The sequence below is a fragment of the Scyliorhinus canicula genome, chromosome 24 (genome assembly GCF_902713615.1).
Source record: "Scyliorhinus canicula chromosome 24, sScyCan1.1, whole genome shotgun sequence".
NCBI classification, from domain to species: Eukaryota; Metazoa; Chordata; class Chondrichthyes; order Carcharhiniformes; family Scyliorhinidae; genus Scyliorhinus; species Scyliorhinus canicula.
Genome location: NC_052169.1, coordinates 18,873,435 through 18,899,174, shown reverse-complemented (window position 1 = coordinate 18,899,174; position 25,740 = coordinate 18,873,435). Strand labels below are relative to the sequence as shown.

The window sequence follows — 25,740 nt, the reverse complement described above, 5'->3', positions numbered from 1 at the left end:
ATGGTTACACATTGCTCTAACACATACAGGTTACAAGGCGAAAGAGAAAATGCTGGAGTACAAATCTGTATGGTTATACATTCCCCTAACACATAAAGGTTACAAGGCGAAAGAGAAAATGCTGGAGTACAAATCTGTATGGTTATACATTCCCCTAACACATACAGGAGTACAAGGCTCCAGTTACATGCAACTGAAGCTTTGACTATTTTAGCGATGGGCTACAAAACAACCCATATATTTCTGTATTGAATTAAATTGGAGAGGGGTGCTTATTGATCAATGTTACTGATTTCATTTTTCATTTCATTTCATTTTCAGTGGAGTGTTTATCTTCTAATTGTTAGTTTCTGTTCACTCGGTACAGGACAGCTGGTAGAGGTGCTCAAAAATTTAATCCTTTTAATGCCGATGGCTGGCTGCAACAAGTTATACAAGAAATACATGTGATTATTGAGCCTGGATATTTGTTCTTTTTATTGAGAGCAATAAACGAAGAATGATAATACAATTCTGGCAAATATATGAAATTTCTGACAAAATCTGCAGGATACTGCGTTCACCTGTTCGTTAATACGGTTGTCTTGGAATACATTCAGGAGAGTCAGAGTTTATGTGAATGGTCACTCTCAAGCACAGCAAGGGGAAGGAGTGTATAAGTATTACAGTTGACTTCAGTGTCTCTAGGGGAAATTCATATGTTTTGCTCCTGATTGCCACTATCATCTGCCATGCTCTTCAGGAGGGTTTAAACTAATTCAGCAGGGGGTTGGGAACCTGAATTGTAGCTCCAGTATACAGGAGGTTGAGTGGTGAGGTCATGAGTAAGGTTTCAAGGTTGCAGGAGTGTACCGGGTCTACTTCAACGCCAGGAGCATCCGGAATAAGGCGGGTGAACTTGCAGCATGAAATGAAAATGAAAATCGCTTATTGTCACGAGTAGGCTTCAATGAAGTTACTGTGAAAAGCCCCTAGTCGCCACATTCCGGCGCCTGTCCAGGGAGGCTGGTACAGGAATTGAACCATGCTGCTGGCCTGCTTGGTCTGCTTTAAAAGCCAGCGATTTAGCCTGGTGAGCTAACCCAGCCCAGCATGGGTTGGTATCTGGGACTTCGATGTTGTGGCCATTTCGGAGACATGGCTAGAGCAGGGACAGGAATGGTTGTTGCAGGTTCCGGGGTTTTTTATATTTCAGTAAGCTCAGGGAAGGTGGTAAAAGAGGGGGAGGGGTGGCATTGTTAGTCAAGGACAGTATTATGGTGGCAGAAAGGACGTTTGATGAGGACTCGTCTACTGAGGTAGTATGGGCTGAGGTTAGAAACAGGAAAGGAGAGGTCATCCTGTTGGGAGTTTTCTATAGGCCTCCAAAAAGTTCCAGAGATGTAGAGGAAAGGATTGCAAAGTTGATTCTGGATAGGAGCGTAAGCAACAGGGTAGTTGTTATGGGGGACTTTAACTTTCCAAATATTGACTGGAAACACTATAGATCGATACTTTAGATGGGTCCGCTTTTGTCCAATATGTGCAGGAGGGTTTCCTGACACAGTATGTAGATAGGCCAACAAGAGGTGAGGCCACATTGGATTTAGTACTGGGTAATGAACCAGAACAGGTGCTAGATTTGGAGGTAGGTGAGCACTTTGGTGATAATGACCACAATTCAGTTACGTTTACTTTAGCGATGGAAAGGGATAGGTATATACCACAGGGAAAGAGTTATAGCTGTAGGAAAGGCAATTATGATGCGATGAGGCAAGACTTAGGATGCATAGGATGGGGAAGGAAACTGCAGGGGATGGGCACAATTGAAATGTGGAGCTTGTTCAAGGAACAGCTACTGCGTGTCCTTGATAAGTATGTACCTGTCAGGCAGGGAGGAAGTGGTCGAGCAAGGGAACCGTGGTTAGCTAAAGTAGTTGAATAACTTGTCAAGAGAAAGAAGGAGGCTTATGTAAAGATGAGACGTGCAGGTTCAATTAGGGTACTCGAGAGTTACAAGTTAGCTAGGAAGGACCTAAAGAGAGAGCTAAGAAGAGTCAGGAGGGAATATGAGAAGTCTTTGGCAGGTAGGATCAAGGATAACCCTAAAGCTTTCTATACGTATGTCAGGAATAAAAGAATGATTAGGGTAAGAGTAGGGTCAGTCAAGGACAGTAGTGGGAAGTTGTGCGTGGAGTCCGAGGAGATAGGAGAGGTGCTAAATGAATATTTTCCGTCAGTATTCACGCTGGAAAAAGACAATGTTGACGAGGAGAATACTGAGATTCAGGCGACTAGATTAGAAGGTCTTGAGGTTCATAAGGAGGAGGTGTTAGCAATTCTGGAAAGTGTGAAAATAGATAAGTCCCCTGGGCCGGATGGGATTTATCCTAGAATTCTCTGGGAGCCTAGGGAGGAGATTGCTGAACCTTTGGCTTTGATCTTTATGTCGTCATTGTCTACAGGAATAGTGCCAGAAGACTGGGGGATAGCAAATGTTGTCCCCTTGTTCAAGAAGGGGAGTAGAGACAACCCCGGTAACTATAGACCAGTGAGCCTTACTTCTGTTGTGGGAAAAGTCTTGGAAAGGTTTATAAGCGATAGGACTTATAATCATCTAGGAAGGAAGAATTTGATTAGGGATAGTCAACATGGTTTTGTGAAGGATAGGTCGTGCCTCACAAACATTATTGAGTTCTTTGAGAAGGTGACCAAACAGGTGGACGAGGGTAAAGCAGTTGATGTGGTGCATATGGATTTCAGTAAAGCGTTTGATAAGGTTCCCCACGGTAGGCTATTGCAGAAAATACGGAGGCATGGAATTCAGGGTGATTTAACAGTTCGGATCAGAAATTGGCTTGCTGTAAGAAGACAGAGGGTGGTGGTTGATAGGAAATGTTCAGCCTGGAGTTCAGTTATTAGTGGTGTACCACAAGGATCTGTTTTGGGGACACTGCTGTTTGTCATTTTTATAAATGACCTGGAGGAGGGTGTAGAAGGATGGGCGAGTAAATTTGCAGATGACACTAAAGTCGGTGGAGTTGTGGACAGTGCGGAAGGATGTTGCAGGTTACAGTGGGACATAGATAAGCTGCAGAGCTGGGCTGAGAGGTGGCAAATGGAGTTTAATGCAGAAAAGTGTGAGGTGATTAATTTTGGAAGGAGTAACAGGAAGACAGAGTACTGGGCTAATGGTAAGATTCTTGGTAGTGTGGATGAGCAGAGAGATCTCGGTGTCCATGTACATAGATCGCTGAAAGTTGCCACCCAGGTTGATAGGGTTGTTCAGAAGGCGTACGGTGTGTTAGCTTTTATTGGTAGAGGGATTGAGTTTCGGAGCCGTGAGGTCATGTTGCAGCTGTACAAAACTCTGGTGTGGCCGCATTTGGAGTATTGCATGCAGTTCTGGTCACCGCATTATAGGAAGGATGTGGAAGCATTGGAAAGGGTGCAGAGGAGATTCACCAGGATGTTACCTGGTATGGAGGGAAGATCTTATGAGGAAAGGCTGATGGACTTGAGGCTGTTTTCGTTAGAGAGAAGGTTAAGAGGTGACTTAATTGAGGCATACAAGATGATCAGAGGATTAGATAGGGTGGACAGTGAGAGCCTTTTTCCTCGGATGGTGATGGCTAGCACGAGGGGGCATAGCTTTAAATTGAGGGGAGATAGATATAGGACAGATGTCAGAGGTAGGTTCTTTACTCAGAGAGTAGTAAGGGCGTGGAATGCCCTGCCTGCAATAGTAGTGGACTCGCCAACATTAAGGGCATTCAAATGGTCATTGGATAGACATATGGATGATAAGGGAATAGTGGAGATGGGCTTTAGAGTGGTTTCACAGGTCGGCGCAACATCGTGGGCCGAAGGGCCTGTACTACGCTGTAATGTTCTATGTTCTAAGGAGCACTTGTGCTTATAATGCTGTCTGCAGTAGAATAGTCTGTTAACATTTAGTTTGTGGGTTCACACATTAAAAATTATCACTTAAGTAAGGTATCAAAAGATACCTTATGCCCAAGGATATTCTGGCAGCTGCATCAGAGTAGGCTGCTTAAGATGCTTGGGAACAGAATGCTTCTTTTTAAAATATTTTTATTCTCCTCCTTTTTCACATTTTCTCCCATATTTACACCCACCAACAATAAACAATAATCAGTAACGAATACAATGCCAATCCCCATATCAACAACAATCCCATCCTCCCATCAAACCCCCAAACAGCAGCCCCCATGTTAACATAAACAACAAAAAGGAATCAGGAATCACCATAGTCACCATTAACACATACAGTCCCCCTCCCCCCTACACCCCCAATGTTCGATGTTATCCAATTCTTGAAAGTGCATTATGAATAACGCCCATGAATTGTAGAACTCCTCCATCCTTCCCCTCAGTTCAAACTTAACCTTCTCAAGAGTTAAGAATTCTAACAGGTCCCCCCGCTACGCCATAGCACAGGGTGGTGAGGTTGCTCTCCATCCCAACAGGATCCGCCTTTGTGCAATCAACGAGGCAAAGGCTACAACATCTGCCTCCGCACTGTTTCCAACCCTGGCTGGTCCAACACCCAGAGTATGGCCTCCCGAGGCCCCAGGTCCAGTTTCATGTGCACCACTCTAGAGATTACCCAAAAAACCTCCTTCCAGTAATCCTCCAGCTTTGGACAGGACCAAAACATATAAACGTGATTTGCGGGGCCACCCCCGGAAAGCTACCTCCTCAAAAGAGTCGGCTCATCCTCGCCCTTGTGAGGTGTGCTCTATATACCACCTTCAGCTGTATCAGCCCCAACCTGGCGCACGAGGTGGAGGCATTCACTTTCCGGAGCTCCTCACACCAGAACCCCTTCTCCATACCCTCTCCCAACTCTTCCTCCCACTTTGCTTTGATCCCTTCCAGTGGTGCTGAGGGGGCAAAATGCTTCTTGACCTCTTTTTCCATACGTAGTTATTTATTTTTATTCTGATTTTCTATAAGAAAGTTCCAATTCTCAATTTTTACACCGAGCACAGAATTTAAGTGGTAGAACGTTTACTTATTTTAGAAAGTCACTGCATTTTCACCAGTGAGGAGAGAAAAAAGATGCATGACATAGCTATCTTATTAAAATTATTCACAAAGTGATATATTTTTGCAATGCAGTTCAATAAGATACCTCATACATTATGACTTGGAAACAAAAAGATCAAATTTGGCAACTCTTTTGTAAAGATTGTGTTTCTTTACCATAAAGGATCTCTGGGATAAACATTGGTGTCTTTTTCTATTAATTCTAATTGGAGAGAAAATATGGAAGAAATAGAGGATGCAAGGTTCAAGTATGTGCTCTGGATGCTTCTCTGGGATCCGGAAATGAGTTGCATGCCTACACATTAGCTAGAGCAAAATAAAATAAAGCATTTGAATTATTTTGTAATATTGTGGCCTAGAAGAAAAACAGTTCATAAGCACATTCTACCACAGCAGACAAAAATGCTACAAAGCAATTTTTTCATAATCTAGTAAAACATCTTTAAAATTCTCCACGGATATTTATTTCAAAAATCTGTCGAGGTCAAAATTGCAGGCTTCCTTAAAACTTTTCAGAATGCTGGTAATAGTAATTCTACACATTGGCTGGGATTTTGCGCACCGGTTTGCAGCAGGCATGAATGGTGAAGGAGGTGCAAAACATCACGAAAGGTCCAAAACCTGATTTACACAGCAAGATTTTCCATTGTGATTGTATGCCCCCCACCCAACCAATGTTGTAATGGGAATTCCGACATTGGAATTGAATTATCAAGCCTCTATGCCCTAATCCTGACAGGTCTTCCAGTGTGTACCTGGCGAAACCACCAGAGGAGTTCAGCTGAGTGCATCTCTCGTGTGGGTTGGAGGGTGTTGCTGCATGGGGGGTGTTTCATTTGGGGGGGGGGGGGAGAAATAAGTTTTTGTGTGCTGTATTTTCAATTTTTTGTAATGGAGCGCCTCAAGTTGCTGGTAAGGTGGATTCTGCCAGTGTTACATTGTGGCAAGTGCAGTCTCCAATTTGCTTTGGCTACAAGCCACCCCTTTATCTAAAATTTGGAAAATTCGGCCCATTTTTAAAAATTCATTTCTCAACTACTTGGTATTGAAATAGAAGTGCCTCTAGTTGATTTTTTGAGGGTATCATTTCATTAATGACAGGACAGGTCTATGAATGATCCATTTAAGAGATTATTAGGAAAACTGAAAGTGCACAGAATTGGAAGTAACCTTGGAAAATGGGTTGTTAATTGATTGGGATATAGGTAATATCAGGAAGAAAATGAATATTCCTTGGTGGGATGTCAAAAATGGTATTCTACAGGGATCTGTACTCCACTATTAGATTTTCACCATGTATGCGAATAAATTGGTGAAAGAAAAGCATTTTATTTATTCACGCTTGCAGCATACACAAGTTAGGAGCATGGTATGTTGTGTACATGGGTGCAGGAAGTTACAAAGGGACAGATTCAGAAAGTATACTTTGAAAATATGGGCCTGGATCTGGAGTAGGAATGGAGGCGAAACCATCATTATTCACTGTCATCACACTTTGAAACAGACAGCAACTCCTGGAGTCCCCTTGGGCACAATTAAAGGTGGAAATTCAGAAGCTGCAGTCAGAGATTCTACGCTTCACTGTTAAACCATACCTATCCCTCTCCCTCTTTCAATGACTCAATGAAGTAAAATTGTTTAACTGGTGAGAACTTTCATTTTTACACTCTTAATCTCCTTGTTGTAACAACTGATCAAAAAGCTATCGTTGAATGAACAACTTTTTTTTTAAAAAGGCAAATTAAATTATAATTAATGCTGACAGCCTCACTGGCCCTGAAAAAAAAATATTTGTGGAATGTCAGATCTATCCATTTATGATAGAACATTTCAAAAAAAATTTATTCAGCTTCACAAAAAAGCAAAATTATGCTTCAGCTTCCATGTTAATAACATGTGTATGCTTCAATCATTTATTCCACTTAAATTTTAATTAAAATTCAGTGCACTTACTTCCTGGTTTGCTGTCTGTGGGAATATGTCAATGTGATTAATTCCATATCCTGCTTGATGATAGCTGAACCTTCCCATGTTAACATAGAAACATGGAAAGTAGAAGCAGGAGGCCGCCATTCGGTCCTTTGAGCCTGCTTCGCCATTCATTATGATCATGGTTGATCATCAAGTTCAATACTCTGATCCCGACTTCTCCCCCCACCCCCCCCATATCCCTTGATCCCTTTCGCCCCAAGAGCTATGTCAAATTCCTTCTTGAAATTATACAATGTTTAGGCCTCAACTGAATTCTGTGGTAGCGAATTCCACATATTCACCACTCTCTAAGTGAAGAATTTTTTCCATATCTCAGTCCTAAAAGGTTTACCCCTTATCCTCAAGTTATGACCCATACTTCTGGACTTCCCCACAATCGTGAACATTTTTTCTGAATCTAAACTGTTTAATCCTGTTAAAATTTTGTAAGTTTCTATGAGATCCCCTCTAACCCTTTTAAACTCCAATGAATATAATCCTAGCTGGCTTAGTCTCTCCTCAAATGACAGTTCCGCCATCCCAGGAATCAGTCTGGTAAACCTTCGCTGCACTCCCTCCAAAGCAAGAACACCCATTTTCAGATAAGGAGACCAAAACTGCACACAATACTCCAGGTGTAGCCTCACCAATTCCCTATATAATTGCAGTAAAACATCTCTATTTCTATACTCTAATCCTCTCGCTACCGAGGCCAACGTACCACTTGCCTTCTTTATAGCCAGCTTTACCTGCATGCTTACTTTCAGTGACTGATGCACAAGGATACCAAGGTCTCGCTTGAGTATCCACCTCTCTCTCAATTTACACACATTCAAATAATAATGTCTTCCTCTTTTTGCGATCGAAGTGGATAACCTCACATTTATCTACATTATACTGCACCTGCCATACATGTGCCCTCCCACTCATTTCTGCATCCTCCTCACAACTCACTCTCCCACCCAACTTTGTATCATCTGCAGATTTGGAGATAACACATTTAGTCTCATTGTCCAAATCATTAATATATAAAGTGAACAGTTGGGATTCTAGCACAAATCCCTGCTATATCCCATTAGTCACAGCCTGTCAATCAGAAAAAGACCAATTTATTCCAACTTTTTACTTCCCATCTGCTAACCAGCTTTCTATCCATCTCAAGACACTACCCGTAATCCCATGCGCTTTAATTTTACATATTAATCTGCTATGTGAGACCTTGTCAAAAGCCTTCAGAGAGTCTAAATAAACCACATCCACCCGTTCTCCCTGGTCAACTCTACTAGTTACATCTTCAAAGAATTCTAGTAGATTTGTCAAGCATGATTTTCTTTTCTTAAATCCATGCTGACTTTTGTCTGATTACACCACTGCTTTCCAAATGCTGTGCTACGAAATCCTTGATAATGGACTCTAGCAACTTCCCTACTACCAACGCTAGGCTCACTCATTGATAATTCCCTGTTTTCTCTCTTGTCGCCCTTTTTGAATAGCAGGGTTATATTAGTTATCCTCCAATCTGTAGGACCACCAATGGATTTACTATTTCTAGGGCCACTTCCTTAAGTACTCTGGGATGAAGTACATCAGACCCTGGAGTTTTGTCCTGTAGCCATCTAAGATGGCCACCTGCAAAGGACCATGGGAATTATGGCCAACCCAAGACAGATACAGACCCTGGGCGGCATTCACCCCTACCCGGCGGGGCGGGGGGTCCCGGCGTAGGGGAGTGGCGCCAGCCACTCCGGCGTCGGGCCTCCCCAAAGGTGCGGAGAATTTGGGGGCTAGGCCCGCGCCGGAGCGGTTGGCACCACGTCGACTGGCGCGAAAACCGGCACCAGCGGCCTTTCAGGCCGGCCGCCGGCCGAAAGGCCTTCGCCGGTTCGCGCATGCGCCAGTGGTGACATCACGTCACCACCGGCGCATGCGCGCTGGGGGATTCTCTTCTGCCTCCGCCATGGCTGAGCCCGTGGCGGCGGCGCAAGAGAAAGAGTGCCCCCACGGCACTGGCCCGCTCAGCGATCGGTGGACCCCGATCGCGGGCCTGGCCACCATGGAGGCGCCCCCCCGGGGTCTGATTGCCCCGCGCCCCCCCCAGGACCCCGGGGGCCCACTCGCGCCGCCGATCCCGCCGCCACCAGAGATGGTTCAAACCTCGGCGGTGGGAGAGGTCTCCCAGCGGCGCGACTTCGGCCCATCGCGGGCCAGAGAATCGCCGCAGGGGGCTCGCCGCTCGACGTGGTGCGGTTCCCGTCCCCCGCCAATTGCCGGGTGGCGGAGAATTTCTGCCACGGTGGGGGTGGGATTTCCGGCGGCCCCGGGCGATTCTCCGACCTTGCGTGGGGTCGGAGAATTTCGCCCCCTATGTGTATCTGAAACACAGGTAACCAGACCTGTGAGACAATAGGTTCCAACACTTGGATTGTATTCACTTGAGATTAGAAGATTTAGCGGCAATCAAATCAAGTTATTATAAATTTTAAAGGGATTTTAATAGTGTAAGTTACAGAGAAACTAGTTCTACTGCCTGGGGCAAAATCATACAATTAAAGCTAGACATTTAGGAGTGAAATCATAAACACTTTGTTCACAATCTGCCCTGGTCCACTCACGTCTAAGCTATCACCAAGAAAGCACTACAGTGCCTATACTTCCTCAGGAAACTAAGGAAATTCGGCATGTCCACATTAACCCGTACCAACTTTTACAGATGCACTATAGAAAGCATTCTATCGGGCTGCATCACAGCCTGGTATGGCAACTGCTCGGCCCAGGACCGCAAGGAACTTCAGAGAGTTGTGAATACCGCCCAGTCCATCACACGAATCACACCCACATGAACCTGCCTCCCATCCATGGACTCCATCTACACCTCCCGCTGCCTGGGGAAAGCGGGCAGCATAATCAAGGATCTCTCCCACCCGGCTTACTCACTTTTCCAACTTCTTCCATCGGGCAGGAGATACAGAAGTCTGAGAACACGCACAAACAGACTCAAAAACAGCTTCTTCCCCACTGTCACCAGACTCCTAAATGACCCTCTTATTGACTGACCTCATTAACACTACACCCTGTATGCTTCATCCGATGCCAATGCTTATGTAGTTACATTGTATATCTTGTGTTGCCCTATTATGTATTTTCTTGAATTTTGTTTAATTCCCATTTCTTCCCATGTACTGAATGATCTGTTGAGCTGCTTGCAGAAAAATACTTTTCACTGTACCTCGGTACACTTGACAATAAACAAATCCAATCCAACATGGGGTAGGAGATATCTCAAACTCTAACCCCAGAAAGGTTATGAATGCTAGTTCAATTTTTCAAACCCAAAATGGATATATTTTGCTAGGCAAGTGATATAGAGCAGCCCAAAGTAAATGGAGTTGACGTATAGATCTCAACCTTGAATGGTAGAAGAGTTCCCAAGGATTTAAATGCCCTACTCCTCTTCCTAACTTTAGGCGGTCTGATTTCCAGTTTTATTTTGTCACTTTTATAATCAGTTCTTGACTTGGCATTGACTTAAACTATCCTTTCTCAAACATATGACAGTACCAGAGTCCGTAATAGCAGAAACTATATTGCTTCACTTCAGAGGACATAGAAAATAGGAATAGGCCATTCAGCCCTTTGAACCTACTTTGTCATTCAATATGATGATGGCTGATTCTCTATCTCAATGCCATACTCCCGTGCTCTCCCGATTTCCCTTGATTCACTTCAGAGTACAAAAACCTATTTCCTCATTAAATATATTCAGTGACTTGGCCTCCACAGAACAGCCTTCTGAGGTAAAGATTTCTACAGGTTTACCACCCTCTGATGAAGAATTTTCTCCTCACCTCAGTCCTAAATGGCCTACCCCATATCCTGAGATTGTGACTCCCCCTACCAGAGCAAACAACATTTATGCATCCAGTCAGTCCAGCCCTGTCAGAGTTTTATGTTTCAATGAGACCCTTCTCATTCTTCTAGACTTCAGTGAATACAGGCTAGGTTGACCCAATCTCCCCTCATATACAATCTTGACATCCCAGGAATCAGTTTGGTGGACCTTTGCTGCACTAATTCTATGCAAATATATCCTTTCTTAGACAAGGAGACCAAAACTCAAGGTGTGGTCTCATCAAGGCCCTACAGAACTGCAGTAAGACATACTTGCTCCTGCACACAAATTCTCTTGTAATGAAGGCCAACATACCATTTGCCTTCCTAACTACTCGCTGCCCATAATGCTTGCTTTCAGAGAGGTGTACAAGGACACCCAAGTCCCTTTGTACAATAGCATTTCCCAATATTACTCTGCCATTCTGTTTCTCTTTCCAAAGTGGATAATTTCACATTTATCCACGTTATATTGCATCTGGCCTGTATTTACTCACTCATTCAACTTGTTGACATCATCTTGAAGCCTCTTAAGGTCCTCCTCACCCACTCACATTACCACAAAGTTTTGTGTCATCAACAAATTTGGAAATATTACATTCGGTTCCTTCTTGGAAATCATTGATTTTTAACAAAAAATAATTTTTATTCAAATTTTTCAACAACAAATTTTATCACAACAAAGAAAAACAGTAATCCCTCCCCTCCAATATAAAAACAATAAATTAACAACAAGAAAAAGAAATAAGCATAAAACCATGAGAACAAACCCCCGTAACAAACCCTCAGCACCCCCCCCCCCCCCCCCGGGTTGCTGCTGAAGTTGACCACCCTCTAATGCTCCACTAGGAAATCAAGAAAAGGCCACCACCGCCAGAAGAACCCTTGCACCGACACCCTCAGGGCAAACTCGACCCTCTCCAGTTTAATTAACCCGGCCATGTCGTTGATCCAGGATTCCGGGCTCGGGGGCTTCGCGTCCCTCCACTGTAAAAGAATCCTGCGCCAGGCTACTAGGGACGCAAAGGCCAGAATACCGGCCTCTCTTGCCTCTGCACTCCCGGCTCCAATGCTACCCCAAAAATAGCGAGCCCCCAGCCCGGTTCCACTCTGGGGCCGACCACCTTAGACAAGATCCCCGCCACCCCCTTCCAGAAACTCTCCAACGCCGGACACACCCAGAACATGTGGGTGTGATTCGCTGGGCTCTTTGAAATTATTGATATATATTGTGAATAGCTGAGGCCCAAGCACTGATCCCTTCAAGACCCCACTAGTCACCACTTGTCACTTTGAAAAAGATCCATTTATTCAAACCCTCTTTATTGTCTGCTACCCAATTCTTCATCCATGTCAATATATTAACGCCAATCTCATGCACTTTAATTTTGCACACTAACCTCGTGTGCGACTTTATCAAAAGCTTTCTGAAAATCCAAATACACCACATCCACTGGTTCGCCTTTATTTATTCTGCTTATTACGTCCTCATAGAGGCAGATAGAAATATGAATCAATTTACCTCGAGCAAAAAACTAGCACAGAGGTAAAAGGTCTGCAACCTTTTAGAAGCGGCGTGCCAAATCTTCATTTATTCACTCTAGTTTATGGTTTCACGTTGTCAGTAATATATTTTAACAGTTATAAGATCTCTCTATATCATTATAATATATAACCACCCCTCCAACCTCCCCCAACCTTCCCTCAATACCCCCTCCCACCTCCCCAACTCCCCCTCCAACCTCCTACCCACCAAGCTACACACAAAACAATCAATTGGTTCTAAAATTGCAGGGATTTCATCTACCATTTTTCAGCCAAGAGCTCATCTGACAGCTCCTACCTGTTGCTCTTAATGTTCAGGCAACTTTGGCTTTCTGGTTGGCTTAAAAAAAATCAGAGCCACACTGTTGCCCGAAGGTCGGAAGGAGCAGCGCAGCAACTCAGTAAAACTGAAATAAATCAGAATCTCCTGTTTTGATTTTTTAAGAAACGGTCAAATCTGCGGCTCTGGCTGCTCAGACTGTGAAAACATCTCATGTGCCACTAGTGTCATAGGTTACGACCCATGCGCTCCTATCTTAGGTGAAATTAATGATCAGCTGCATTCATCACCTTATAAGCCATTTGCAACACTGAGTTATGGGGTTCGTGTTATAGTTTTCCTTGGAGGTCTACTATCCCTGAAACTACTTCACGCAGTACCATCTGCTATCAGGCAAGGTGTTAGTTGCGGGGTGCACCATCATTTGCCTGTAAACTTGTGATGGCACCATGGTTTCCTTTCCTTTCTGTGTATAATTTCTTAGCTCTTCAGCTGCGACATATCCATTAAATGGGTCGAAATATTTGCTTTTTAAAATTTTTCCTATTTAGAGGCAATTTAGCGTGGCCAATCCATCTACCCTGGACATCTTTGGGTTGTGGTGTTGAGACCCACGCAGACCCGGGGAACAATGTGCAAACTCCACACGGACAGTGACCCGAGGCTGGGATTTAACCCAGGTCCTGGCGCCGTGAGGCAGCAGTGCTAACCACTGCGCCACCGTGATATGTTCATACTTGTACTTGAAGATATACAAATGAGTGTACAGAAAATTTGATGCGATTAGCTCAATTCTATTTGAACTTGTCCAAAACAGGATGGTAACATAGTGAAATGAAAAATGAAAATCGCTTATTGTCACGAGTAGGCTTCAATGAAGTTACTGTGAAAAGCCCCTAGTTGCCACATTCCGCCGCCTGTCCAGGGAGGCTGGTATGGGAATCTAACTGTGCTGCTGGTCTGCTTTAAAAGCCAGCGATTTAGCCGAGTGAGCTAAACCAGCCCCTAGTGTACATTAATAATCCAGATGCTTAATCCAGCCACATGGGTTCAAATCACATAACAGCAGCTGGGGAATTAGTCCAGAGTTTAAAGTAAAGTAATAGTGACCATGAAACCACGAGAGCTTGCACATTAATAACTCTAAAGAACAAAGAAAAGTACAGCAGAGGAACAGGCCCTTCGGCCCTCCAAGCCTGTGCCGACCATGCTGCCCGTCAAAACTAAAATCTTCTGCACTTCCGGGGTCCGTATCCCTCTATTCCCATCCTATTCATGCATTTGTCAAGATGCCACTTAAACGTCACTATCGTCCCTGCTTCCACCACCTCCTCCGGCAGCGAGTTCCAGGCACCCACTACCCTCTATGTAAAAAAACTTGCCTGGTACATCTCCTCTAAACCTTGCCCCTCGCACCTTAAACCTACGCCCCCCAGTAATTGACCCCTTTACCCTGGGAAAAAGCCTCTGACTATCCACTCTGTCTATGCCCCTCATAATTTTGTAAACCTCTATCAGGTTACCCCTCAACCTCCATCATTCCAGTGAGAACAAACCGAGTTTATTCAACCTCTCCTCATAGCTAATGTCCTCCATACCAGGCAACATCCTGGTAAATCTCGTCTGCACCCTCTCTAAAGCTTCCACATCCTTCTGGTAGTGTGGCGACCAGAATTGAACACTGATGCACGATCAATTACACAAAGACGAGAGTTGGATGCAATCGAGGCTTTATTACACGAAGATGTGTGGCCTCCTACAGCAGCTGGCAAAATGGCTGCTGTACAGGGAGCACACATATTTATACTCCGCCTACTGGGCGGAGCCAGCTGGCAGGGAACTACCCCTGTACCTGTAGTACAGGGCCTTACCATAAAGCACCTACATCGACATCCTCTATGTACAATATATACATCAGTGGTGACTACCACACACACTATACTCCAAGTGTGGTTCTATACAGCTGCAACATGACTTGCCACTTTTTATACTCACTGCCCCGGCCAATGAAGGCAAGCATGCCATATGCCTTTTTGACTACCTTCTCCACCTGTGCTGCCCCTTTCAGTGACCTGTGGACCTGTACACCTAGATCTCTCTGACCGTAAATGCTAAACTAGTGCAAAAAATCAGTTCCATGGTAGATATAACTGTTGGATTCATCCAGTATTTACCCTGTATTACAGATACAATGAGGTGTTTACTGCAAATCGGATATGAAATTAAGGAAGTTAAAAAGTTGTTACAAGGACACTTGTTAAAACAATGGATTTTACCTTCACATGTTTCAGATTCAGGTCTAAATACATATCCCTTTGGACAGGAACATGTAAAACTCCCAGGTGTGTTTCTGCAGAGACCATTGTCGCACAACAGCCTATTAATGAAACACTCATCGATATCTGAAAAAAAGTTAACCAAAAGAATAAACAAAAGTACAATTTTATTATTGAAAAATTAGCAAGAGATTATCTTTCATATACTTTGAAAGTAAATGGATCTTAAAGCAGGAGAACCAACCTTTGGGATGATGCCTTCTTATAGCATTAAATAATGGCCTCTACAAAGAGCTACATGAGTTTGCTTCCAATCTCAGTCTCACTACTCCAAATAGACATTGGATAGAGGGTAAGCATTTCCTAACTATGTGAATTTAGGTGGTGTAGCAGTAGGATCTGGTAAATACAGGTTCAGTGTGGGACTGAGTACAGTACCATCAACACAGTGATGTAAAGAGGCATGTGACCCAGAGCCATCAGTCTAGCAATGGACAGAGATGTGTAATTCCTTAGGGTGGAGTCAGCTCCATACCTGTAGCCCTCTACTGTATAAATGTATGTAGTTAGTGGGTTTGTTACTGTAGTAGTAATCTAGGACCCAAGGTCTAGTGGACATGTTGATTCCTCACTTTGCTGGAAACAGCCCATAACATTTGTTTTCTACAGAAATCAAGTTACTTATAACTGCTGTTTCCCACATTGTGTCAATGCTTTGCAACAAGACTGGAGTATCCTCTCCAGGGTACAAGTCCAGGCTTCTTAAACATCAGGATCCCATTCTCGACTTCCCCGACTGGGTCCATCAAGCAATGGAAGAAATGGATAAAACCAGATCCAAATGTCAGTTCAACTTCCAAGCCAACAACAAGAACCATAGAGTCTACCACTCTCATGACAGATCGGCAAACAAGATGTGGAAAGGTTAAAAGGCCTACAGACCACCTGAACCTCGAACTTCAAGGATTTGAAAGGGGAGAGGGGTTGGAGTAGCGAGAATTTTGTGAACATTAATACTGTAATAGCAAAATTAATATAAGAGCATTAAGTTTGTAATAATAAGGTAAATGCGCAAGCTTTCTGATAATTCAGAGGACTACATTTGGCACAAGACTTGCCAAAAGATGACATGTTTAAACAACAGTCCGTCTTTGGGCTCCAGATTTTTTGTCAGGGGTTACTCTCTTAGCCTCCAACTCTCCCAAGGTATCCCCAAGGCAGTGGAGCTATTTGTTTACAGAAGAGAGCTTGCATTGAAGCCAAAGCATGTCCTCACTCTGGTGGGCCTTCACACCACTTCTGGGAGCCAAACTTCCTCCAAATTCCTCAGAAGTTTTAACCTGGGACTGTGAAGGACACAGCTTGTGTGTGTTGTCAAGAGGAGGCACATCAGAGGACTTGCTGATTGAAGGGCTATGTACTGATAGGGAAATACCTGCATATTTGGTTCTCCATTTTGCACTGATGTTAGCCAACAGTGTGCATTGATAATAAGCAGCAAACAAGCTTAAAGAAATGCATACAGCATGCTAACTGTCTTCACCCACACATTAAACCCATCATATCACTTTGAAACCAGAGACCACAAATTTAAAGGTTCAGAAATAAATAAAAGAAAAATGCTTTAATGCTTAAATGTCAAATTTTAAACTATATATTTCTATCACTCTTTGGGTTATGGTTGTGCAAGTGAAATTGTCTGAAAGCACGGAGTTTCACCCATGTAGAAGAATCAAGATCAATAACCGCAAGCCCTTTTTGACTGAGTCACTTTGATTGAATTTCTAGTGCCAATTTTTATATACATACCAACACATTTTTTCCCAGATATGTCAACTTCGTAGCCAGAATTGCAAACACATCGGTAACTGCCACGAGTGTTCTCACATACACCATTAGGACAAATATCAGGGTCCAATGCACATTCATTGATGTCTGTGAAAACAAAGGATTTGTCACTAGAGAAATTCCCCTAGTTTTACAAGAATGAATCAACCTTAATTCTGTCAGGAGAAAATAAAGTAAATACAGCATGATACAAAAATTAACATTCTTCATATGCCAAAAAGAAACAGAATTCACATTAAGAAAACTGTACATGAATGAGATGTTGCTTTCAAAATTCTAGTGTAAAAATTGTTTAATGCAAATCTTCCAGAGATTTTAAATTTAACATTTTTCATTGAGTCTGTTCTAAAAGTAGTTTCCAGGCTGGAGTCCATAGCAATGTTGTAACATTGATGGTTAGAATCACATCATAGCTGCAAGTGTGAAGATCAAAATGTTTATCAACATTATCTTAAATCGAAGATATGTTGCAACATGACAGAGTATACAATAGAATACATTATGACATTGAGTATAAAGGTATGGTTTAAATGAATACATGCGTTTAATTTAGTAAGAGTTAATTAATTGAAGTTACCTCTCCCATCACTTGTTATACCAGGCCCACTGCTGCACAGTGCATGATATTCAGCTGTTGGAAAATAAGTAAAATCTTACAATATTTTCTGGACAGGCATATGTAGTGCTATTACATCATCTTCAAAGCTGAATTGACAAGTCCAAATATGTCTAACATCTCAACTTCAAATTCCAAACACCCCTCCATCTCCTGTGATCGTCCCATTTCCTACATAGGCCTCTAGTTTCACAGGGTGCGCTTCCAATTTTTACTGATCGCTTGGGATTTCTATGTTGCACATCTATCGGTTGCTAAAAATAAGTCAAAATTCTCAAACTCATTTCACATTTAGCGATTGCAACTGAGACACAGAGAAGTTTTTCAATTCACAAAATTGAGCTGGATTCACTAATATTTGAGGAAGTGAAGGATATCAACAAAGGAAGTTGATAATGCATTGCATTACTACAAGTATTACAAACAATTGAAGTGATATAATACAAGTCTTTGACCATACCCTCCTGGAAAAATATAGGTTAGAATTAATAGCAAGTAAAGCAGATTTGAAACAAAAGAGCGAAAACAAAGGTCATAAAATAAACTGGATTTTGCCATCGGAAGCCTACCAACTGACACTTTACGGGACTTTTCCACTGGAAGTGCCTACCATCTATAAAGAGCGGCGCCCTCTACAGAATATCTAGGGCCCGAACAAAAAATGTTTATTGTCTTAACTAATCGATTACAAAATCGTGAACGAGCTGCACAGGATCTGAATGAGGAAGAGTAGTTAGAATGTTTAATTCAATGTTAAATCACATGCAGAACGTGAAATGCACAGAATAAACCTAGAATTGATCCTTTACAAGTATTTATGCTGCATGTGAACCTCCTCCCATCCCACTTGATTTAATCCTATCAGCACAACTTATTCTTTTCTTTACTTTAGACTCTCCATAATGCATCTATCTATTGTTTGCCTCCAACAACAACAATTCGTATTTACATGGCATCTTTAACATATACAATATCCCAAGGCGCTTTACAGGAACATGATAAAGCAAAACACTGCGCCATGTGAAGTGTCATTAAGGTGATCAACAGCTTGGTCAAAAGGTCGATTTAACACAAACACACAAGTTAGAAGCAGGAGTAGGCCATTCTGCCTCTTTAACCTGCTCTGCCCTTTGATAAGGTCATGGTTGATCTGATTATGGTCTCTATCTGAAAGGAGGAAAACGGGGTTTGGGGGAACTTCTAGATCTTAGGGCTTTGGGTATCTAAAGGCACAACACTAAAGTTGGAGTAAATAAAATCAGGGATGCTGAAGAGGTCAGAATTATATGAGCACGGATATATCAGAGAGTTATGAGGCTGGTTACAGAGATTGATTGAGGCGATGAAGGAACTGAAAACAAGTATGAGCATTTTAAAGCCGAGGCATTTCTTGACTGGCAGTCAATGTAGGTCACCGAGGACAGTAATGATTAGTGGACAGAAATGTGTGTAAATCAAGGGACAGGGTAACACAGTTTTTTCTAAAATAAATTTAGAGTACCCAATTCTTTTTTTTCCAATTAAGAGGCAATTTAACGTGGCCACTCCAGCTACCTGCACATCTTTGGGTTGTGGGGGTGAGACCCACGGAGAATGTGCAAACTCCTCACGGACAGTGACCCTGAGCCGGAGGTGAACCCGGGTCCTCAGCGCTGTGAGGCAGCAGTGCTAACCACTGGGCCACCATGCCGCCCTAGGGATGACTTCAAATTTACAGAAGTTAAAATGTGGGAGATCAGCCGGAAGGGATTAGAATAGTTGTCTGGTGGCACACAATCGAGTATTGCTGAAGAAGGAGACTTAATATTAAAGTATTTTGCCTAAGATTCTTCAGGATAGTTACACAGGATAAACCAACAGCAAAGGAAACAACAATTTATGCTGCATGAGAGGATAGTGTTGATTGGTTGGCAAGTGGACTATGATTGGGAGAGCCTTTGCCATGGAAAATACATGCAAATGTTCTCTGCTGTATGAATTATTATTCACTTTACTGTTGATTTATCTTGTGTAGCTGTCCTGATCAGTGCAGGATAACATTTTTTAATAGTATATCTCTTTTTTCAGCAATTCTGAGTTGGAATATTCAAGTCTCAAGATAATAAAGAATGGATCAGAGTTTCACGAGCAGAGATGTGCTGAGGCAGGGGACCAGCTGGAGTATGTAATAGAGGTGGAAATAGGTGCTCTTAGCATTGCTGCAAATACGTGGTTGGAAGTTTATCTTGGAGCCAGATTTTTAAAAATTAATTTATGGGATGTGGGTGTCACTGGATAGCCAGCATTTATTGCTCATCCCTATTTGCCCTTCAGAATGTGGTGGTGAATGGTTCTTTTTTAATATAATCGCTTATTGTCACAAGTAGGCTTCAATGAAGTTACTGTGAAAAGCCCATAGTCGCCACATTCCAGTACCTGTTCAGGGAGGCCGGTACGGGAATTGAACCCGCGCTGCTGGTCTTGTTCTGTATTACAAGCCAGCTGTTTAGCCCACTGTGCTAAACCAGCCCCATTGACTCCATCTTGACACAACTTCCCAGCAACTTCCCTACCACCGATGTTAGGCTCACTGGTCTATCGTTCCCGTTTTCTCTCTTCCCTCCCTTTTTTTAAATAGTGGGGTTATATTAGCTACCCTCCAATCTGTAGGAACCATTCCGGAATCCAAAGAATTTGGGAAAATGACCACCATCTATTTCTCGGGCTACTTCCTTAAGTACTCTGGGATGATTATCAGACCCTGGAGATTTGTCTGTCTTCAATGCCATTAATTTCCTCAAAACCATTTTTTTATTAATACTAATTTCCTTCAGTTCCTCAATAAAACTTGTATTTCTCAGAACTTCTGGTACATTAGTCACGTTTTCATTTGTGAAGACAGAAGCAAAATACGAATTTAGTTCCTCAGCTATTTCTTTGTTCCCTGTTACAAATTTCCCGTAAGGGGCCTACATTAGTTTTTAATCAATCTTTTTTTCTTTATATATATATATAGAAACTTTGACAGTCAGCTTTTATGTTCCCCACTAGTTTATATTCAAATTGTATTTTAGTTTTCTTTTTAAAAAGTATTTTTATTAAGGTTTTGCAGAATTTTTCACAATAAAACAGTAGTAACAATAATAACAAAACAAACTAGAGTGAACATTAACATAGTGCAAAAAGAGAATATACGATAACAATTAAATAGACATTGCTCCACGCGACCCAGTCTTCCCACATCATCCCAAAGAAGCACTCACCGCCCCCCCCCCCCCCCCCCCCCCCCCCCAAAACTATGGATTGCTGCTGCTGCTGACATTTTAATTTTCCCCGAGATAGTCGACGAACGGCTGCCACCTTTGAGCGAACCCTAGCACTGACCCTCTTACGGCAAACTTTATTTTCTCGAGGCTGAGAAACCCAGCCATGTCGTTAATGCAAGTCTCTACACTCGAGGGCTTCGAGTCCCTCCACATTAATAAAATCCGTCTCCGGGCTACTAGGGAGGCAAAGGCCAAGACGTCGCCCCCTGAACTCCCTGGTATTCCGACACTCCAAAGGTCGGTATCTCTGGACTCGACACTACCCGTGTGTTAAATACCTTGGACATTGCCCTCGCGAACCCTTGCCAGAACACTCTAAGCTCTGGGCATGACCAAAACATGTGGACATGGTTTGTAGGGCTGCCCTTGTACCTCATACAACTGTCTTCTACCCCAAAAAACTTGCTCATTCTCGCTGCCGTCATGTGTGCCCGGTGGACCACCTTAAATTGAATTAGACTGAGCCTGGCACATGATGAGGAGGAATTAATCTTGCCCAGGACCTCTGCCCACAGACCCGCTTCCAACTCCTCACCTAGCTCCTCCTCCCACTTGCCCTTGAGCTCCTCCACCGGGGTTTCCTCCGCCTCCTGTGGTTCCTGGTAGATATCCGACACCCCCCCCTCCCCCAAAACCCTGACTGCGCTCCAACAGCGATTTCCTGACTTGCGGGGTCTTATTTGTCCACTCAAAGCCCGTAATGATCCTACTCACCCGCTTAAAAAAGGCCTTCGGGATGAAGATGGGGAGGCACTGAAAGGCAAACCTGTATACCCAGGTAACGAAAACTTTCCTCTACCTCCTGAGCGGCAGCTCTTTCAGTCTCTCCTCCTGTCCCTTGGCCTGGATCACAAACAACTCGCTCTTTCCCATGTTCAGTTTGTACCATGAAAAACTACCAAAATCCCTCAGGATCCGCAGAACCTCGCCATCCCCTCCACAGGGTCCGCAATGTACAGGAGCAAATCATCCGCGTATAGCTAGACCCGATGTTCCACCCCCCCCCCCCCCCCCCCCCCCCCCCCCCCCCCCCGAACCTGTTCCCGCCAGTTCCTCGAGGCTCTCAGCGCCATAGCTAGTGGTTCTAAAGCTAGGGCAAATAGTAACAGGGAGAAGGGACACCCCTGCCTCGTTCCCTGGTGAAGCTTGAAGTACCCGACCTCAGCCGGTTTGTACATATACTTGCTACAGGTGCCTGGTACAGAAATTTCACCCAGCCAATAAAGCCCTCAGCAAACCTCCCCAGCGTTTCCCAGAGGTACTCCCACTCCACCCGGTCAAAGGCTTTCCCGGCATCCATCGCTGTTACCACCTCCACCTCCCCTCCCTCTGAGGGCATCATAATAATATTCAAAATCTTCGGACATTGGTATTGAGTTGTCTGCCTTTAACAAACCCAGTCTGGTCTTCCTCTATCACCGCTGAGATGCAATCCTCAATTCTTGTGGCCAGAATCTTAGCTAGCAATTTGGCATCCACGAAACCAGCCTGTATGACCCGCAATGTTCCGGTTCCTTCCCTCGTTTAAGAACGAGTGAGATTAAAGCCTGTGACATTGTTGGGGGGAGGGTTCCTTTCTCTCTAGCCTCATTGAAGGTCCTCATCAGGAGTGGGCTCAATATTTCCAAAAGTTTCTTATAGAATTCTACCTGGTAACCGTCCGGCCCCAGGGCTTTACCAGATTGCATGCCCTCTATACCCTTGACAATCTCCACCAATTCAATCGGAGCCTCCAGCCCCTCCACCAGTCCCCTTCCCCTTTGGAAACCTCAACTGGTCCAAAAATTGCCTCATCCCTTCCGCTCCCGTCGGGGGCTCCGACTCGTATAGTTTACTATAGAATTCCTAAAAGACTCTGTTCACCCCCCTGGATCCAAGACCGTGTTACCCTCCTTATTCCCTACTCCCCCGATTTCCCTGGCTGCCTCCCTCTTTCGCAGTTGGTGTGCCAGCATTCTCCCCGTATTTTATTTTCATTTTCTTAATCATTCCCTTGGTCTGCTTTTGCTGAATTTCAAACTGTTCCCAATCCTCAGGTCTATTGCATTTTCTTGCTAATTTGTGTGTCTCTTTTGAATCTAATAGTATCTCTAATTTCCCTTGTCAGCCAGGGTTTGGCCACATTTCCCTTTCTATTCTTGCGCCAAATAGGAATAAACAATTTTTGGAGCTCACCTATTCATTCATTAACTAATTCACTATACACCTAGATAAAGAATTCTACCATATTATGGTCACTCACCCCCACAACTAGATTGCCAACTAATCCTTTCCATTGTACAACATCCAGTCCAAGTTGTCTGTTCTTTTGTTGGTTCCCCAAGATACTGGTCCAGAAAACCATCCTAATAAAAGTTAGCATGAGCTTCTGGACAAGGTTATCCCAGAGCTGGTGAAGTTGGTAGGACACAGCCATGAGATTCAGAAGAAGATATCAGCGACATTCCAGCGAGTGCATAACCGACTGGAGGAGTTCCAAAGGCAGGACATGATGCCGATAATGCGTGGCACCAAGGTCAAAACTGTTAGGGTGTCTTGAATGGTGGCGTCTACGGCATGGCTCATTCCGTGAAGACCACGGCTGAAGGCCTCGGCATTATGTCCCAGAAAATGAGAGACATGTCCCAGACGTAGGTGGAAATTGCCGAGGCGCTGCAGAGCATGGTTCTGAGGACCATCGCTGAGGGCGTTGACACCATGGTGCAGACAATGGGGAGCCGGCGAGATTGGCAAAGCCAGATGACTTAGCGGACTCTGGAGAAAAGCAAATTACTGCGGATGCTGGAATTTGAAACGAAAGGGAAAATGCTGGAAAATCTCAGCAAGTTGGGCAGCATCTGTAGGGAGAGAAAAGAGCTAACGTTTCGAGTCCCATGACTCTTTGTCAAAGCTAACAGACAGAGAAAGTGGGAAATATTTATACTGTGGAGTGAGAATGAAAGATGAGTCATAGCCACAGAAACCCAGGGAAACCGGGTGCTAATGGCCACAGATACCAAGGAGATAAGAGTGTTAATGGCAGTCCCCAGAGAGGACAAAAGATGTGAAAGGTCAAACAGCAGGGAAACTAACATCAGAGGATGAACTGTAGGTGTGGGGGTAGGGGAAGGGGGAAGCAAAGAGGAGAAAGGAGCGGACTCTGGAGCTCACTCCAGCTGCCCCTGTCCCATGGAGACCCCCCAGGACCCATGGATACCGTCGAGGAGGAGGAAGTGCCAAGCCGAGGCCTGCCACCAAGGAGACAACGGTGGTCTACGGTTCTTTCAAATCCCCCCCCCCCCCCCCTCATGGCACCGGTACATCTCAAGGGCAGCGAGCTGAACAAGGTGGCACTGCGACGCCTGTGACACCGTTAAATCGGCCGGGGCCCTCCAGTTCCAGCCCCTCCAGAGGACTTCCACCAAGGGCATCAAAACTCACAGGGTTCTGAAAGCGGGAGGCTCTGATGCGCATCCTGGGACACACACCTAGATGTAGTAATAAAGATCAAGAAGAGAGAGAATCATTGAGTGGGCACTGGTGAGGGTGGGGGGTACTATCTGTAGTTATGGGGAATGGGAATGTCAAATGTTCACGGTTAAAACCTAACACCTGATACATGTTAAGCCTTTGTCATATTAATCATCACGGATTGGTTCCACCCACCCCCTGCCCCCCGGGCACAGTGGTCCAAGACCAAATGACCACGATGCAGATCCTGTTCAGAGGATGGGTCTGAACGCACTGTCAGCAGAAAGACAGGAGTCAGACTGAGGCGTAAACTGAGGAGCTTCACAACTAACCTCACAGCGAGTTATCACCACTCTCCTGCCTTTCACTTTGACACGCTGACACTGTCGACACAGGCCAATCATCCAGGGGTGATGTTACACAGCCCCTTGGAGGATGGAGCAGAGAGGCCCGGGAGGGGGGGGGGGGGGGGGGGGGGGGGGGGGCAGAGAGGAAAAGGGGCATGGAATGGGGGTGCGGGGAAAGAGGGAGGGATGGGTGGCACAAAGCTTGAGACCCTCTGGGGGTTGTATTGCAGTGCACCACCAGAACGGTCCAGGCATCGGAATGCACCCCTCAATGACAGCACGGATGGCAACATGGGCCTCGTTATTTTGAGTCTCCGCCTTGGTCTTTGGCTTCCGCACTGATGTCATCAGCCAGGACCACTTATACCCCCAAGAGCTAACTCGTCATCTTGGAGTTGTGCTCGAAGGCACCCAGGGTGTAGCTGTCATGCACGCTCCCTGGGAAGCGTGTACATATGTGCATGATCCAGAGGTGTTGGTCACACACAAGTTGAACATTCAGGTAGTGGAATCCCTTTCTGTTAATGAAGGGCACTCCCTGATGCCTTGGTGTGCGCAATGCAACAGGCGTGCTATCTATTTCTCCCTGGACCTGGGGTTTCCCGGCGATGGCGGAGAATCCTGCAGCCAGGGCAAGTTGTGGGTCTGGTCCAGTTCAAAGTTGATAACATCTGATGCCCGTGCATACAGGGCATCCATGTCCTTATAGACTGTAGCTTGTGACATGCTGCAGAAGTCCCTGTTGGAGTCTTGGAATGATCTGGTTGCATTTAAGTTCAGGGTTATGGTGACCTTCATGGCCACTAGGAGCATGTGCCCTCCTCCTCCATAGAAAATGAAATGAAAATCGCTTATTGTCACAAATAGGTTTCAAATGAAGTTACTGTGAAAAGCCCCTAGTCGCTACATTCTGACGACTGTTCGGGGATGGTGGTACGGGAATTGAACCCACGCTGCTGGCCTTGTTCTGCTTTACAAGCCAGCTGTTTACCCCACTGTGCTAAACCAGCCACTAGGGTGTCATAGGGATGCCAAGTCCGTGAGGACATGGCTCAGGTGCCGCACTGTCTCTTTGCTGAGACGGAGTCTCCTGCAGCACATTCTGTCCGTCATCCCATTCGAAAGACCAACAACGCCTGTACACTTTGGGCTGTCACTCGCG

At 44.5% G+C, this 25,740-nt stretch overlaps 1 protein-coding gene across 2 annotated transcripts in view; it reads right to left on the bottom strand.

The window, feature by feature from the left end:
* Window positions 1–25,740, bottom strand: part of LOC119956802 (fibrillin-1-like) — a 622,562-nt gene that overhangs the window by 270,219 nt on the left and 326,603 nt on the right. For both annotated transcript variants that reach the window (XM_038784238.1, XM_038784237.1), the window contains exons 17-19: window positions 17,438–17,491; window positions 16,822–16,947; window positions 15,013–15,138 (exon numbers count right to left, since the gene is read on the bottom strand). In XM_038784238.1, the coding sequence (XP_038640166.1) occupies window positions 15,013–15,138; window positions 16,822–16,947; window positions 17,438–17,491 (306 nt within the window). The remainder of the gene's footprint in view (window positions 1–15,012; window positions 15,139–16,821; window positions 16,948–17,437; window positions 17,492–25,740) is intronic.